We start from the raw sequence: 18,293 nt of genomic DNA, 5'->3' as shown, positions 1-18,293 counted from the left end.
TATCGAAAAATACTGAAGTTTTCTAAATACAAAGTACAACATCTAATTTTAATGATGTGTTATGAATAAAAACGTGACTCAAAAACATGAAGATTACACCCGAATGGTGCACGTGGTCGACTTGTCCAGCAGTCCAGCAGTGTTTCTTGAGCACCTGGCAGGAGGTACTTGGAATTATTTCAGATTAAAAAAGATAATGAAACTGAGTCAAATTTTAATATTACTAACTTTCCTTTGAAAGTTAGTTTCAAGAATGGTTTTCAGGAGAAAGTAGTATTTTGAGAGTATTTTGGCTTCAGTTGGAACTAATCACACTATTAAATACTGAATAAGCTTAGTTTACTTGGTCACTTCGTAATATTACTGTAAAATAGGGGGTACTCGGAGTATAAATGAACGTCTCAAGGGGTACGTGAGACAACAAGGATTGGGAACCAGTGCTGAACGGCAACGCACATTCTACCTCCCAGTGTCTGTGGTATTGGCAAGTACATTGACACAGTGCCACCTACAGTTCTGGAGTGCGATAAGACTTTAAAATGAAGAGGCCTTTACAGAAATGCGGTGGAGAAGAAAGAATTATAATTGTGATAAATTCTTAACCAAAAAAAACTACTCAAATAAAGTAGATGCTCAAGCACATAACTTAAGTACATTTGTTTCACTACTGACAATCTCTGACTGTACGGAAAAGAAAGTGCAGTCTCGTTTATTGGAAACAACTGTAAAAATAACACGTTCCATGTCATTCCAGTTTGTATTGATCTCTTTTAACAACGTGCAGACTAAATTAAATGTGAGGTCGTAACATTTGGATTATTACGCCATATAAAACACGCAACACACTAAAGTCATTGCTCTGTATCCGTTTTGCAATTGAAAACTGACGTGAATTCGGTGGATGCCACAGTATAATGTCATTGTCTTTGTAATGGCGACCACATTTGCAGGGTAAACATTGTATTTTTCTAATATAAAAACCGAAAACGCCACTGTCTCCTTGAAGATTTTCCAGTGGGGGACTAAAGTACACCGAATCGTTCATAATTAGATTTGTCGACTGCCAATTCCCCATCGATCTCTGCTGTGTTTTCCTCCACTGTGCCGCTCTCTCTGCTCCGGCCCTCGGGGAAACCCACCGCTGTGCTCCTGCTTCAGACTTTCACAGGGATTAGATAAAGTCATTTACAGTCGTCTACTCCTGTAATTCGCTCATTACTGTGTGTCCACTCAGCTCCGGGATCATATTGACTGACTACTTCTGTCTTTGCTTTGGGAAATTCCTTTTTTTTTATGGGGTTATGTAAGCGAAACATCCTTCAGTATAAACAGTGCAGGGATTAGTCAATAGATTAGGTTAGTCACACCTTTATTCAGGCTTGGAACTGACACAGTATTACCCAAATCTGAAAGCGTCTTGACCTGGGAGCTTACAGCCTATAGGCCAGGGCAACGCCTCATTTGAAAGCTAAGGCCTACAAAACTCATCTATAGATACAGACGGCATCTCGCCCATATATGGTCATTTTTTAAAACAGTTAAGGGGGAAAACAATTTTGAAAAAATCTAAACTTTGTCTAATTATTCAAAAACTACTGTAACAAATGCTGAATTATAAACATAGTTTCTACTAAATAAAGAAACAAAGACATGGGGAGGAGCAAAGTGGCTCAACAGCCCATAAATACATAAAAAACGGAGAATGCTAACTTCATGCTACATGTTAGCATCGGGCTAATGCTAACGGTTAGCTAGCGCTTGCTACAACTGCCGTTTTTTCACTTCTACTGAACAATCTGCTGTGAGAAAATATCCATATGGGCCCGATTTACACCTGACTTTATTTATGTGTGATAAAGAAGTTCATATTCCACCAGAAAATGGCTAAAAAGAGTGAAAATTGTGTTTCTCTAAAGATTCTATTTTCCCCCTCGGCGAAGCCACGCCCCCTTCTATGACGAGATGCCGTCTGTATCTATGCCTCTTCCTTGTTTGTGTCATCATGCTTTAGCCATTTTCTTTGCTATTTGTAAGGTTTTTCGCCAGATTTTGTCACGTTTTTGATGTTTTATTGCGTTTTCGTCACATTTTTGTCACGTTTCTGTCACATCTTCATTCCTTTTTCACAAAAATGTGACCAAAACGTAAAACAAACGCGACAAAAACAACGACAACGCGACAAAAACGTGAAGAAAGTGCGACCAAAAAAAAGAAAAGGAGGAAAGAGCTTCGTTGTCTATTCAACCACTTTGGTCCAGCATCTTCTTCTTTCACTCAGGGGTGTATCAGAGAGATCTTGTCCCTGACAGGGATATGGTCTTGTTTGGGTGGTTCTTCTGAAACACAAAACCTTCCACAGCATATTAGGGCTGTGTTGCTTTTAGGGACTGTCTTGGCCAAAAGACTCCTTCTCAAAGAGTGGAAAACCTCATCTGCTCCGAACTTCAGGAACTGGCTAAATGAACTTGTGAACGTAATGACTCTTGAAAAAATAAGATTTATAAACTCTACAAATATGAACAAATGGGAAATAACCTGGAATCCTTTATTGAAATATATTGTATCCTAACTTGTTTGCATATTCTTCTCTCTGATATATATTTTTCTACATAATTCTTTCTTTTGTTTTTGTTTTTTTACTATAATGTTTCCTTATCATGTTTACACTTATTTGTCTCTGTATGATGGTTTTAAATTATTTTTACTGTTATACTTTTGTATAGTTATGAAGGTGAATATATATAAAACATTTTTTTTTTTTTTTTTACTTTCCTTCTTTAGTGCCTCTGTGTGAATGGCTGAGGGGGTCCCCAGGGAGTGATCCAGGGATTGCTTCCTGGGCTCCCTTGATGCCGAGCAATATTCATCCATCTTGTTATGGACTGGACCCTCTGCTGATCCTGAGCCAGTACAGGATGGATGGATATGTACAATATCTGAGTATTCTCTCAAATAATGTAATGTCTGTATACCACTGTGAGCCTTTAGTTTGAAGTCTCCATTGCGCCTCTCTCCTCAAGTGTGCATGTGTGCGTGACAGAGTGAACGAGTGAGTGGATGAATGCAGTTAAGGGTATGAGTGAACAAAGTGTGAGTGACCAATGTGATTTTAACTGTAAATTCAATAAATATATTTGGATAAGGAAAGAGCTTCATCCTTAGCTTTCAAATGAGGTGTTACTCCGGCCCATAGGCTGTAAGCTTCAGTCGAGAAGCTGTGCTCGGTTACGGTGGGGGTTAAGAGGTTAATGTCTCTGTAAAGGCTGCTCCACATGACACAAAAACTCTCACAAAGTTCAACATCTTCTGTCGCAACACATTTGGATTAAGATCAAATGAATGTCTCATAAAGGTGCCCAAAAGTGGTGAAAGTTTAAAAAAAAAAAATGTCTTGATGTTGGTCAGGTGTAAAGGCTTTCAAGGGGGGAAAAAAACATGTGTTAAATATTCAGAATGTATTGTGCTGCATTAAATACAGTATATGCTAAATGTAGTATTGCTGTCTGTCTGTCTGTCTGTCTAGGTTTGTTAGTTTAATCTTTAAAATTAAGCGGCATAATCTGTTTAAATCCGTTTACCAGACACACCATCTATGTGATCCATGATGTTCAACCCAAACTGACCAGTGCAACACATGCTTGTAACTTATAACCTTAGTCCTTCTGAGGAGCGCGCTCGTCACATCCCTGAAGGACACAGCCTGGTTTTGTGTCTGGACGGTCCTTTCAGTTTGTCATTTTGATCTATAGACGCCCTGAGCAGATGTAGGACAGCGCTGACATTATGTACCAGCTCATTAGTCAGGAGATGTGCTGGAAACTGCCTTTTTCCCCCCCACATTGCCTTTATACACTCACACGCCAGCAGGGGGCACCATACACAGAGAAAGTTTTGTTGAGGAGAGCAGCGGTCACCTTTTACAGAGATTGGCATAATTGTTAAATGCTCTTCACACATTATATGCTCCTTAAATGCCATGTGCGTCTCTAAGGGACGTATGTTATTAAAAATGCAACAGTAACCTTCAACGTAACCTCTGGTGTTTTAATGCTTGTTTAGGCACAGAAGGTTAACTAATGTGCAAACTGTGAAAGATTTTTTCTTTTAATCCGAAGAAATAAATTGAAAAAGTCACCAAGTCTAAAGCAAGACACTGAGTTTGTACATGAATAATATGTACACATAACTTTATTAACTGTTTTTATTTTGGGAACTTTAAAGCCACACCGCGTAGAATTTAACCCAATAAATACAATTGAAATACAAGCTTTAATTCTATGCCAGATATTTTCATAATTGAAAAATACCTCATAAAGGTACAAAAAAAACATGAGCTTTTGCTGTGAGCGGCTCAGCTCTCCCAAGACATGACTGTCACTTTACTGGGAGTGGGTACGTCTCCAGCTCGTCTCCATGGAGATGTGACTAGTCAATAGAAATTGAGATTTAAACAGGTTGGGACCTCATCCTCACCCATTCTTTGATTAACCACTGCAGTAATAGCATTTTCTGTGTCGAGCTGCTCATTTGGAGCATGTTTTGCAATGATGGCAACAGTATAGTCCAAAATGTTACGCAGTGTGCCTTTAATATTGGAAGCAAATTTTATATGTATCGACATGTAGGAATTTGCACATTAATTTGGTAAAGTGATGACACAAGATGCCCCCTTTATGTAACCCATACTATTTATCCAGGCTTGGGTGTGGCAAAAAAGTGTCACGTCATACTGTCATTAAGTCTTATTTTAACTTTTACTTGAGTACTTATATGAGTCACTATTTCTCATCGTTTTAAAGCAGCGTTAAATGTTTTGGCTATTCTATGCACCTTTTCAAATGTGCCGTTACTCTGGCCTATAGGCTGTGAGCTTCAGTCAAGAAGCTTTTAGGGTAAGGTTAACTAATAATATCTAATCACAGGTTCTTAGCTTAGCCTTTTAAAGCAGCACACTCAAGAAGCCATCGCTCCCACTCACATTCGGGATGAATCCGGGGGCGAGCTGTTTCCCGAGCACCGCGTCCCAGTTGACGGTCGACATGTAGTCCAAGTCCTGCAGCTCAGCCAGGCACGAAATCCTCTTCTGGACATCGATGCACAGCAACTGCAGAGGAGCGAACAGGATCAAAGACGGGAACATTGTCAACGGATACGGCGCCATGGTTAAGATAAGTCTGGGAATGAGGACGCAGGGGCAAGAGGAACACAAATTTAACCATAACACTATTTTTTTCATATATCCAGTGAGGAGTGAGACTGGGTTGGTTTGGAATTTCCTTCTACAAGCATTAAAAGTGAAACAGGGAAACGAGCTTTCATTTTCAGCGGCATTTCAGCAAATCATGGTGCCGTGATGAACACACTTTGAGCACAGAACAGGTCCGATGATGGATTATGGGTTTAAAAAATGTGGAGGACAATTTTGTGCTCTCTCTATGACACAACAAAATTAGGAAAATAAGCTTGCGTGACAAAAGATGAAGCTGCCATAGTCAGGATTACTCAAAACTGCCTCACCACAACTGCTCAAACTTAAATGCATGTAATGAGTATTAACCAGCCATGGTCTGACGCCGTAGGTGACGTCTGGGAATGAGGATGCTCGGGCCGGAAGGTGAAGGACACACCACAAAGTAAAGACTAGTTTAAAGGAGAGAGAAAGGATGACGAAACGTATTTGGCTCAAGGCAAAATCACTCGTTTCTGTATTCACTGGGTGCCACCATATAATCCGACATGAATTTTAAACTGGCGCTGCAGAGAGCTCAAACTGTTTCTGAAGGACAGTTACAAGTGGATGGTGAAAAACTCCGTATATTGTTGTGTCCTTGGGAAATACACGTAAATTCACTGCTCGTCTGAATGTGCGAAGAATGGTTCACCGTCTGTGACATGTGTATGTATGGTGTGTGTTGTTTTCGCCTCTTCATTTTCCTGACGAAAACGTGACGGGGACGAGCTAAAAATGGCAAAAAAACTAAAACTTGACGAGGCGTTTCCGAGTTTTCATTGACGAGACGAGACATAAGTGGTTCGTCAGATGTTCGTCATCAGGGCTTGACGGCGGCGCTGCAGTAGAGACCCAAACCGCCGTCTGAAAGTCACATGTCCTCTCTCTGTCAACATTGATCCCAATTTCAAATACTTACTGACCTAGATGAATGAATTTGTTGAAATACTAACACTTTTTTGTTATACTGAAACAGACTAGAAAAAAACTTAAAGCAGAACTAAGTAACTCATGCCCCTAGAGGCCATAAGCACCACTGCAGGTGTCGTAGCGTGTTGTGGTTTTTTACTCATTAATTGTCCGTGAGAGAAAATACTACGCTGACAGAAAAGACAAAGACGGATATTGTACATCCAATCACACACTCATTTCACTCAAACTTGGCTGTAAATACGGTTTAAGTGGCGCTAGCTCACAGTTAGCTTTGCCCGTTAGCCTGATAGCTTCTTTTTCGTGATTCCATTAGTGTGTATTGGGGTTTCCGACCCGGAGGCAGGAAAGTTGAAATTGTGGTTTTCTGGCCAGAGATACCAGGAGGAGATGAAAGACCCCCCAATCATCCCATTAACACTTATATTACCCCCAGAGGGACTACGGAAAGGATTTATTCAGGTAAACAAGTTACTTAGTACTGCTTTAACTAACATAGTTTGAGTTATTGTGGCCTAAATCTGGACTAAAACATATCACATATACAGGTGCTCGTCATATAATTAGAATATCATGAAAAAGTGCATTTACTTCTGTTATTCAACTTAAACTGTGAAACTAATATATGATATAGACTCATTACATGCAAAGTTAGACATGTAGCCTTTATTTGTTATCATTTTGATTATTATGGCTCAGCTTGTAAAAGCCTCAAATTAAAAATCTCAAAGGCTTGACATATGTCAGTTTGCACGTAATGAGTCTATATCATATATTAGTTTCACATTTTAAGTTAAATAGCAAAAGTAAATGCACTTTTTCCCATGGTATTCTAATTATATGACGAGCACCTGTAGAAAAGAGTAAAACTTTAACTAAGAGGGCTACCAAAGACGACACTGGCACTGGGTCAGCCTGTGCTTAAGACAAATATTATTCAGGACTGAAATAAAGAAATATTGATCATAGTGAGTCATTCTTTTTTGTTGCAAAAAGTAACAAAGTGAGGGCACAATGTGACTTTGAGAGTCTCGATGTGCTTTTCCTACTTTTCTACCTGTTAATGCAAGTTGACTTAAAATCCTGCCTCATTAAAGTTAGTCTTGTATCTCGCAGTGGGAGGAGCTGTTACATAAGATTTCATTTATCTTCATTCTGCCCATGTAAAGCATTTCCCGCCAACCGAACGTGTAAAGCGCCGCTCAAACAAAAATGAATCAATCGACTGGTTCATTAAAAGGAGTCCGAGATCTTCTGATAATACGCCGGGTCCGCCATTGTGCTGTGGTTTGTCTGTCTTTGTGGCTTGCATCTCTTTTGCTGTCTCCCATCTTTCGCACACAAACCTTACACCCCTACACTCTCCGCTCGCTCGTGTGCGGGGAATACCAATGAGGCGCGCGGAGTCTGAGCACGAAGCAATGCAACAGTTTGACTGCAGTGGATCAGGGCTGAGACAAAACACGCTGCAAGAACGTGATCCTGTGTGTGACCCTATGCACGCGGCCAGAGACGGAAACACGGAGTTTCACTGCAGTTAAATAGTATTTGGGGTAAGGTTTAAATACTGTACATCAGGGCGGCAGTAAAGCATAACAAAAGTACATTTCCACTTGTAAAACTACATTCTTCAGTGTTATTGTACTGTCACAAATAAATACAGTGTTCTTTCTATTGATTAAAGCGATTAAATCTTCTGCTAAATCAACAGGTGTAGCACTAAACGTAGCTGTACAGTTTTTCTGAATGATACAGGATTTAAATGTCTTCCGCATTTGAGTGACACAAAACCAAAACATGTCTTTATAGGGAAAAATAATTCAATTGCATCTTGAGTATTGGTCAAATTGCCTGTGTGATGCAAAAATGTCACCCTCTTTGAATGTACTTGTGAGGGACTTGACTTGCTGACAGAGACTGTTAACCTCTTAGCCCCCACCAGTGTTAATTTTGACAACATATTTTAATTTACTTTTAGTCTTAGTCTTTTGACGAAAATGTAATTCAATTTTACTCTAGTTTTAGTCCAAAAAATATCTTCAATTTTAGTCTAGTTTTAGTCGACTAAAATTGCAAGTAAATTTAGTCGACTAAATTTAAGACGAATTTAGTCGACTTTGCATTGATAATATTCATTATAATCATATTTAATCTTGTTCCTCTGCTTCATGGAGCTGCTCCTCATGAACAAAGCTCAGAGCTGATCCTTTGGCAGAGAATTTACATGATCTGAGGCTCTTTCAGATTGTCAATAGAAGTTTGGATGATTTTAGTCTCTCCCTTTCATTTTTATTTAGTCTTACTTTAGTCGACTAAAATATCTGGACATTTTAGTCATAGTTTTAGTCTTATGAAAAACTTTTAATTTAGTTTTAGTCCAATTTTAGTCGTCAAAAATAACACTTTGACTAAAATTAAGACAAAATTCACACTGGCCCCCACCTGAACAGACGCCATTTTCTCCAGTTTGGCATTACCCAGATTTAAAAGCTTCTTGAACAAAGCGTCAAGCGACAAAAACAAGAAGAAAAACGAGCTTGAAAACGCAAAAAAGAAAAATAACTGCAACTGTAAAAAGTGACAAAATAAAACCACAAAAGAACAACAAAAAGTAACTTAAACGCAAAACAAAAAAGCTACAAAAAAGTGACAAAGAAAAGCAATGAAAGTCCAGCAAAAAAAGAGAGAAAAACTCAACAAAAACACATCAAAAAGGTGACAAAAATTAGATGAAAAACAACGTGAAAAAATGACGACAATGCGACAACAACGTGAGGAAAAGATCTGTCTAGATCAGTTTTCTAGGTCTTAGCTTTTAAATAAGGCTTTACTCTGGCCTATACGTTGTCAGCTCCAGTTGAAAACCTTGGTATCACTTTATTATACAGTATCTTGATACATTGTATTTAAATAAATGTAGTACAATGCAATGTGCTCTGAAACAATCTGTAATAACGTGTACCTATGGGTTAGATACACAATGGAAATGTCTACAAACTACAAATACATATCATTCCACTGTGTCTTTAACCCAAAGGTACAAGTTATTACATATTGTTACAGAGCACAATACATTGTACTAAATTTAATTAGGTACAATGTATCAAGATACTGTAAATAAAGTGTTACCAAAAGCTTTTAGATTTGGGTAAAGCTGAACTGGAGAAAATGCACTCTTTAAGGCGGATGGTAAGAGGTTAAACTTTAGGTATAGCTTCAGCCGTACAAATGAATGAATAAAAAACATGAATGAATGAACAAAATACAATTGTATGAAGGAAACATTGCCTCTGTTAATAATCGTAATACGAAGCTAGGATTTGAAACAGTAGGAATTTAAAATCGATCATGAATGTGTTCTCATTTTTAAACAAGACACAAACTCTTCTGGTCTCGATGCAAAAAGGAGCTAATTATGAAAATTGTTTAACTGTTTACAAAATGGCTGCACATACTGTACTTAAATATTGAACTGTGACTTGAGAGCTCTGGTATAGCTATAATTAATGCAGAATGAGTCTATGTCGCTTTTTGTGTTGACAACAGCCTCGATCCGCTCTGAATACTGATGATCATGAAGGCTCCGGCTGCACTGGGAGTACAAACAACACGCCTGTTTACAAGGTGCAGGGAGGTGGAGATTTCCTCATTAAAATGCAACGTTAATTGCCCAAACGAAAACAAGAGCCTCGTGCAGTTTATTAAAATACAGTACTTTGCTGCTGAGCCTGTGCGGTAATCAGCAATGACAGACTAAATTAACGGACATTAGTGTTTCACTGAATCACAGACACTGGCTCCCCACGGCGAACATCAAACACACAACTTTGTGCTGAAAACAAATCATGGTGGATAGATACTAATTCACTTTTGTCTTTCTTTTATATTGTTTTCGGCATGTGTTGTGCAGTTGGACATTGGTATTGTTAAAACAACATCAAAATCAATGGACTCAAATAGTTTTCTTCTCTTCTTGACTAGAGTCCTGGTGATATTATTGTCATTTTGTAATACATCAGATGTGTTTCGCATGATATATGATATAATAAGGGTTTCCGCAATAAATTTCCAGACATTTTCCGGAAACTTTCAATGTGAGCTTTAGCTTGGAAATGTGGTGAATTAAAAATATAGATATTTAGACTGTTAATTACTTAAACAAATGTTGTGTTTTTGCATTTTTATTGAAATATGTTCTTAATTCAAAGATTACTTGCACAATCGTTGGGAGGAGAGTCTTTGTCCACACTTCTGAAAAGGTGTCCATTCAAAAACTGTCTCTTTTGTTCCTAAAAGTTGTTTTTGTGAGTGTTCCAAAATTGTCTCGACGTGCACTTCATCACAATAACGCGGCGCTTTGTGTGTCCGAGCCTTTGTTCTTAAAATCACATTACTGCTCTGCCCTATTCATTCCACATCACCGCCGACTTCAGGCTAAACAATAAAGTTTAGCTTTAGTTTGGATCTTGGGGAGAGAAAGTCCCCATACATTTTGACAGTTTATTTGAGGACAATAGGACTTGGGAGACGAAGGTATCTTTGAGTTTTCTTTCCAACATATTAAACAACATACTGTTCAGTTACCTTTCTGAGCAGGGACTTCATCTCCAGAGACCAGGCGGCCGGATAACTGGGGTGAACTTTGTGGAACGTCTGAAGGATCTCGCTGGTGGGAGTGTTGGACCTCATGACGTACGGTCTCTGTAAAACAACAAACGCTGAAATAAATACCTGCCCATCATTTTAAAAACCAAGCAAGCCAAGTTATGTCCTGGTTAATCTGTTTCAGTCCTAGTTATGTTTTGCCTGACCTGACATGCTTTTTCATAGATATTTCAAAGGCATGTAGACTGGGAGCAAGCATGATCTCGACGATTTCCTGGTGGGCGTGATTGACAGACGGCATCAACCAATCAGAGCATCGCTAGATATGTCGCAGTAACAAGCGGCAGGAAGCCTTTTCAAAAATGACCTTTTTCACGAAAAACGCTTCCAACGTTTCTTCTTGCGCCGGTTTTAGGGATTTCATATTTTCCAAATGATTCAAAACAGATGAAAGAGCAGAAGAAAATAATGTATTGGTCGCCGCGTCGCCATCTTTAATGTTTTGGAAGAGTGCGTGATGATGACAGTTGACGGCTTCCATCTCTTGGGGCGTGATGGGACCGATGTGGGCAAAATCGTTAAGATTGGCTGCAGACGGTTCTTCTTTTGAACAGAAAGGAGTGTCTGGCAGGCCAGGCAAGTTATGTTTTGTGCCAGTCTAGACGTTTTGTAACTTCTGCTTGGTCGTTGTTCCGGTTTGATGTTGTTCAGTTATAGGCCAGATCCTTGTGCTGGCCTATAACAAGGAGAAACAAAATAGTTTCTCCTTTGTTTAGACAAGGTAAGGGCAATTTAAAAGTTCATTTGCTATTTAGAAAGTTCATCGTCATAAAGGTACCTATACTATGTTCATCTTGGCACCAGCAGATTGATACAAACATGGAATGAGTCTATTGCATTTCCAAAAGCCCTTCTCTGTATCGTTTCAAAACCTAAAACACTGTCCTCTTCAAACCATATCCCTGCTGTGATACATTTCTGTTTAAAACTATCAAATACGATTCTTAATTCCCTGTTCAGTCCTGTTAATTCCGATATATTACCGTTAAGTCCTATAATTTCCTATCAATTCTCATGGACAATTTCCAACATTGAACATTTCCAGTTTTGTAACCCTTGCTTTGCACCGTGACTTGGGTTCTAACCAGCGTCATGCACTCCAGCTGCCCTACAGAGTTCGGTGACTCATAAAGGTATAGTGAAAAAACATTCAGGGTTTTTCTTTTGGTTTGGGGCAGCGAATTAATTAAAAATGAGAAGATTGAAGTTGCTTTTTCTATTTCTTCCTGTTGCTTTTGAATGTGAAGTAGATGGCTGAAGCGGTTTGAATACACACTCGTCTGTTCTGAGTGGTGCAAAGGACTCTTCCTCGCAGGATGTTTTTTGTATTCCCAACCACATAAAGAACTCTCTCACGAAAATGCTAAACAGCTAAAAGATGTCACTGCGATTTCGACTGTTCTAGATGTTTCCCCGGGCTGCATCAGGACCAAGCAAAGACTTTGTGTGATCCACGATACTTAAAGCCACTTAAAGCCACACTGCAGAGTATTCCAGGTGGTATGTTTGCTTACGACAAAACCACAAAACACGGATAGATGAACACACAATGCTTGTAATGGAGTTCAACAGTTCTGCCCACTGCAGGGGAATGAAATCCCATTCAGAAGATGTTCTGAAAGTAATCCATATTACGAGGTTGAAAGATTAATGGAGGCCTAGCTATGTGGTAACTCACCGACAGCCAACACAAGCATTTGGTAAAAGACCTAATGCATTTTAAGCTAATACATACTTTTCAGTCATGTAACCTTTGTTGTTATGGCGGCCATTTTGAATACCGAAGTAGCATTATGTAGTACTACCACATGTAACAATATCTCTATGGAGGATGAAAATGAAAGACAACTGAATGACAGTGGCGTTTGTATCTACTCATAATCATTGCTCAAGAAGATAACAGTAAAAACACGGCCCCGGAGACGCACGTTTATGTGAAGAAATCAGTGAGTCAGTGTTTAAGATGTTACCATGCTACCGATTAGCATTTAGCTTCAACAGCTCAGCTCTGACCTCTCCAAGAGAAAGTCCTGAACCTCAGTGTTCATAGATGTGAGCCACACATGTGTTTATCATGTTGAAGCCATTGGTAGCTGATTGCTAACCAGTAGCATGCTAACGTCTTGAACAGCTTAAACACTGACTCAGACTGAGACTCTGTTGACATGACAAACTGTAAAAATCACAAAGGTTTTCTGCTTCAATGAGTTTGTTTAGTCTGCCAAATGCTACTTCGGTATTCAAAATGGCCGCCGGAACTATGCGTGATGTCATTGGAAACGCATGTATACTTGGCTGCCTGTCCTCTAATCAAAGCAAGGAAGCAGCATCTCTCCTGAGAAAAGCTGGCGATGTTCTGCTGAGGTCTGCGGATTGGAATCTTCTACCAATAAAAACACCCATGAAATAAATATTTGTCTTTTGTTGATCTTGAGTGTCACTTTAAAAGAACAAACAAACAAAAAAAGTGTGTCTATAAACATCAATCCTAAACCAACAATTTGCAAAATCCAGAGCTATAGGCAATGTGTTCCGAGTAGATTTGCATCATTTCTGAAATTTAGCACCACCTCTTGGCACACGCAGAAGTTAGCGGAGGGTAAACTAAGTGACACTGATCGATGGTTAGCTGCGGAGAGATGCTGAGTTGCTTGGACCTGAACAATATTGGTGTCTGAGAGCCAAGCGATGTGTGGGCACGCTGGGCAGAGATTGCATATGGAATACCGCACAGGGGGGAATAAAACTGATTCATAGAAAAATAATTTAGGATAGGCCGATAATTTTGACATTTTTAAGGTCCACACTTGGCTTTAGAGTGCTGGGCTGGGGGTGAAAAACGCACCAATACCCAAATTGAGTTCCTGAAAGTGCAAAATGAATGTGAAATGATAAGAAATTGGGTTCAACTTTTTTTTCATCTCACGCTCTGACTTTGATCTTGGAGTGGCGTGTGGAGTGTGAAAGATATGCCCCGTAATGCCAGAAGAGTAGTCAATTTGGTCCGTAATGTAAAATACTTTGGGGTCAAGGACAGGACTAAAGATATAACAGGAGAGGATAAGGCTCGAGATTATAAAGCTCTACACACTGTTGATGAAGTTGTGCTTTGTCCGGAGCTGTTTCGAGCTGATTATGCACATGTGGAGTGGAAACAAACCACCAGAGCCCTGGGATTGAAGAATCTCTCCATTGTAGAGTCCTCAAAAACTGAATCTTTTAGGACCCCAACAAAGCAGTAACTTATTCTTTAAATTTTTTAAAGCAGAACTAAGTAACTTTTGCCCCTAGAGGCCACAGCAGATTTTGTGTTAATTGTCCATAAGAGTAAATACTACACTGACCGAAAAGTTTATACAATGGAGATTTTTCTTCCGCTCAAACTTGGCTGTAAATGCTGCAAAAACAACTTTTTGCGAAATGTTCATCAACAAACTGAAAGCTGTAGACAGAATACAGTCAGGACTTACCTGTGCTATGTTATAAACCTCAGAAATGTGAATCAAAAGTGATTTTGCAGACAAAAGTTTTCCATTAGTGTGTATTGGGGCTGCCGGGTCGGAGGCAGGGAAAGTTGCAAGTGTGATTTTCTGGCCAGAGACACCAGGTGGAGATGAAAGTCCCCCCAATCATCCGATTAACACAACATCAGACAGACTACGAGAGGTAAAAAAGTTAATTAGTTCTGCTTTAAAGGGACTAGATGCAAGTTGGTCATTTTTATGCACACTACTGCCCCCTCAGGTCTTACGCGTAACTGCAGGTTCTGTATTAAGCTTGTGCATGACGGCACTTCGGACCCGAATTAACACCTTTTTGAGTGACTGTGCAGGATTTTAGAGGCAGTTGTGGTGAACAGGTCTGAGCTCATTCTATACATTGTGACATTGCTGGAACATGTAGGGGGAGGAAAACACTTAATTTTAACATTTTTCCGTAAAGTCCCTTTAAAACCCATATTCTCTTTGTACAAGTTTTTTTCTTTTTACTTTCATTCAACCATGAAAATCCCACCCCACATTTCTCTGTTAAGTCGAAAAATATGGAGTGAAGAAGGGGCGTTGAAAGAAAATATGTGCATTACATTCCAATAAAAGGATCAGACAGGATAGATTGCTTTTCTGTTTACATTTCTGAAAATTCAAACTTTGCCATCCGTGCAGATTGATTGCTGTCAGGACTGGGCCTTGACCTGATAAAGAGCCGAAATTGAACTAAATGGAAGTGATGCCTCGTATTCATTTCCGTGACATCGGAATTAAACTCCGCCAGATGGGACCAGCCGAAAAATTAATAAGTATATTTTTGAAAATCAATTCCAATTACACGGCTCTTGGAATAACTCCCCTTCTGCGTTCTCATTCGGGTGGAGTGATCCGTCCCGCACAGCGTGACTAAACATCTGAGCATCTTCCCTCCACAGAGGTCAGCTTAAAATGAAAAAAATTCAATTACAGCTTCAGTCCCCTTTGTTTTGGTTAGAGCCTGTGATGAATGAGTGTATTTGGACTCCAGTTTTATACTGAATATATAAGGCAGTTTATTTACCTGTCCCCGCAGCAGCTCGTAGGCTGTGATGCCCAGGGACCACCAGTCCACAGAGAAGGAGTAGCCTGGGTGGGAGCCTTCGAACGTCTGGAAAAGCTCTGGGGCTGAAACAAAACAAGCGGACATGCATAACACTGGAGTTTAAACCTGCTCGCCGGCACCTCAGCTTTCATTTCACATGTTTCAACTTGAAAGGAAAGGGCGCTTTATCAGCATGTGTTGGTTTGCATCTGGTTGTTTGGTTGGAGCCTGCATCTGTCTTGTACCGAAAATTCAAGCTTTCATTTTTAGCAAACGGCATGCAAACAAATCAATGGTGTTGCAGTTTGAGTGCAGAACTGTTCAGAACAGGTCTGATGATGGTATAGGGCAGTGGTTCTCAACCTTTTGGAGCCGCAACCCCCATTATAATATAGGGGGCGACCCCCGCCTGGGTCACACCGTGAGAAATCGGAACATTAGCCTACATCATTCTTAAAGGTATTATGCAAAATCGACTTTTTCAAGCTTTACATCATGTTATTATGTCACTCCCTCATTAAAAACATGCCTGAAGTGTTGCCTTGGCACATTCACGTATTTTTGAGTAATCTGTAAAAACTCTGATGGCGGCCATTTTAGGGATAGGTTTGCCTGAGTCCTCCTAGGAACGCCCCCACCTCCTGGAGACGCCTCCGAGCTTTCGTCACCAGCCGAGTAACCAACCACTGCTCCTCAGCAGAACCCCCTCCCCACTGATGCCACAGGCAGCGTGTGGAGGGGGCGTGTCTGAAAGGGTCAGAGGTTCTTAAAGAGACAGAGGCCTATTTCAAGACATTCGCTACAGCCATTTTGAAAGAGCAATTTTATACAAGGCAGTTATTCTAATTTACTGCATTTACAGACAACAGAAGGTTTCGTCATCATTGTAGTGTGATAGAGACTGGTGCTATGTGATTGAAAAAAGCATAATACCCCCTCTTTAAAAAACAAAGAAAAAAACAAATGGTTAAAATGAAATTAATCAAATCACGAACATATAATGGCACCCTGGTAAAATAGCACACACACGGCACGCGACAATAAAATATTATAATATACGCTAAAAAAGCATGTATATTTTATCTACATGATCTGGCGACCCCCCAAATTCGTCTCGCGACCCCCAGGTTGAGAACCACTGGTATAGGGAACAAAATAGAGATAGAAAGTAAACCACTGCAACACCAGCAGGAGAAGAAATGATTTGATGGTAATGTTTTTGATGGATAGTGTTGAGAATCTGCGCTATATCGTGTAAATTTGCCGGCTCAAGGGAGACTGACCAAGGAGGAATGTGCGCCGAAGGTCACCAGCACTGGGCATAATAACTTTTGTCCTCTGCTGTTAAACGTGTATAAGTTTCCAAATAGTGATGTCATAATCTGTAAGCATTATTTTTTACTATATATGGTTGTCAAAGCTGCCCAACTGCAGCAAACTTGGACCAATGAAAAGCTTTTCCCCCTTAATTCCATGTTTTTGGTGATCGACGAGCTTGACTCTTGATACAGTGCATTAAAATGTCCCTGCACCATCAAATCTAAACCTTGGTTTTGTTCAGCAATCCCTCCCAGATTGGATTTCAACAGTTATGCTGACTTATTGACTAAACAGGTTAGTGCGGGGAGTTAGGGGAGGAGGGAGCTGTAACAGGCCTTGAAATCCGGTTATTTTTATTCATCTATCAAGCTGTCAACATGAATCACCGTCACTGGTCTTTGGTGTTCTTCCCTTTCTGTATTTTATCGCTACACCTGTCAAATCCATGAGAAAAACGCCTTAAGAAAGAAGTCCACGCGTATCTTCAGTTTCCTCCGCAGCCAGGGTGATTTGTGACTGATCTGAAGCTTGTGAGAGGAGCCTGTTCCTGAAAGGAGTCATGAATTATGAATCACACAACGTTGCCTTTTTGCCTCGAGTGCATTGGGACGTATTTACCTGAGATATAGTTAGAAACGTTTAACAGAAGTGGGAGTTTTTCCAAATTGTCAACGGGAAAAGAAAATCCAGGCCACCAGAAGATGCTCAAATAGACAAAATGAAGAAGACTAAGACAAAAAAGTTAGCTCAAATAAGCTAAGGGATTTCAAACAAAGGTCTAAATTGGTTTGGGCACAGCCGATTGATATGTCAAAATCTCTTCCTCAACACTGTGGGTTTGAGACCTGGCCCTGACAGTTTGCTGAATGCTGAATGCCCGCTCTTCACACATTTTCAACCTCTATAGCAGGGTGTCAAACTCATTTTGGGTCGTGGGCCAAAATTCAGCTCCAGGAAAATGCTATTGAGAAAACATTTTTCAAACAAATCATAATAATATTAATGAGCACTGTGATTTTAAATGGTGCTGATTTGGTCAAAAGCCCGACAGAACTGTAGCCTGATAAATAATAATGGCTTACACTTGTGACACAGGCTTGTAAAGTTTCTCAAACTGCTGCATTGTAGTCAAACAGCGGACCTCAGTCTGGATCCGGACCCACGCGCCAACCCGCCCGGACCTGAACCTTGGATCCGAACTTTGGACCATGAATCCCTTCAGATGAGCACCTGCATGTGCTCCCTCCCTCTCCCTCTCTGACTGCAGAGCGGTTAACTACAGCCCAGATAAACAGAAAGAGAAACTCCTACCTGAGAGCATAAAAACAATAACACGATTCAATTAATGGCATTATTTTCAAATCACTGCAAAAGATTTTAAAAAGAGATTTTAAAAATCATCATATAACGTATGTTCCGGACCTTTGCTTGACATTTCTTTCTATTTGGACCTTGGTGAGCTTTAATTTGTGACCCCTGCTGTAGTCATTACTTATTCACTCCACACTTGGTCGTGGTAAGCTGCTACTAGAGCCACAGCTGTCCTGAGGCAGACGGACCATTTACCACATGGCTATAA

The 18,293-nt window shown here is 40.0% G+C and overlaps 1 protein-coding gene across 1 annotated transcript in view; it reads right to left on the bottom strand.

Annotated features, from left to right (window-relative positions):
- The window catches only part of stk32a (serine/threonine kinase 32A), a 110,988-nt gene that overhangs the window by 14,505 nt on the left and 78,190 nt on the right, over positions 1-18,293 (bottom strand). The window contains exons 8-10 of the mRNA XM_079565994.1: positions 15,374-15,477; positions 10,745-10,861; positions 4,979-5,104 (exon numbers count right to left, since the gene is read on the bottom strand). Coding sequence (XP_079422120.1) covers positions 4,979-5,104; positions 10,745-10,861; positions 15,374-15,477 — 347 coding nt within the window. The remainder of the gene's footprint in view (positions 1-4,978; positions 5,105-10,744; positions 10,862-15,373; positions 15,478-18,293) is intronic.

This window comes from Gobius niger (assembly GCF_951799975.1).
Source record: "Gobius niger genome assembly, chromosome: 11".
In the NCBI taxonomy this organism is placed as follows: Eukaryota; Metazoa; Chordata; class Actinopteri; order Gobiiformes; family Gobiidae; genus Gobius; species Gobius niger.
This window is presented reverse-complemented; position numbering and strand designations above follow the sequence as displayed.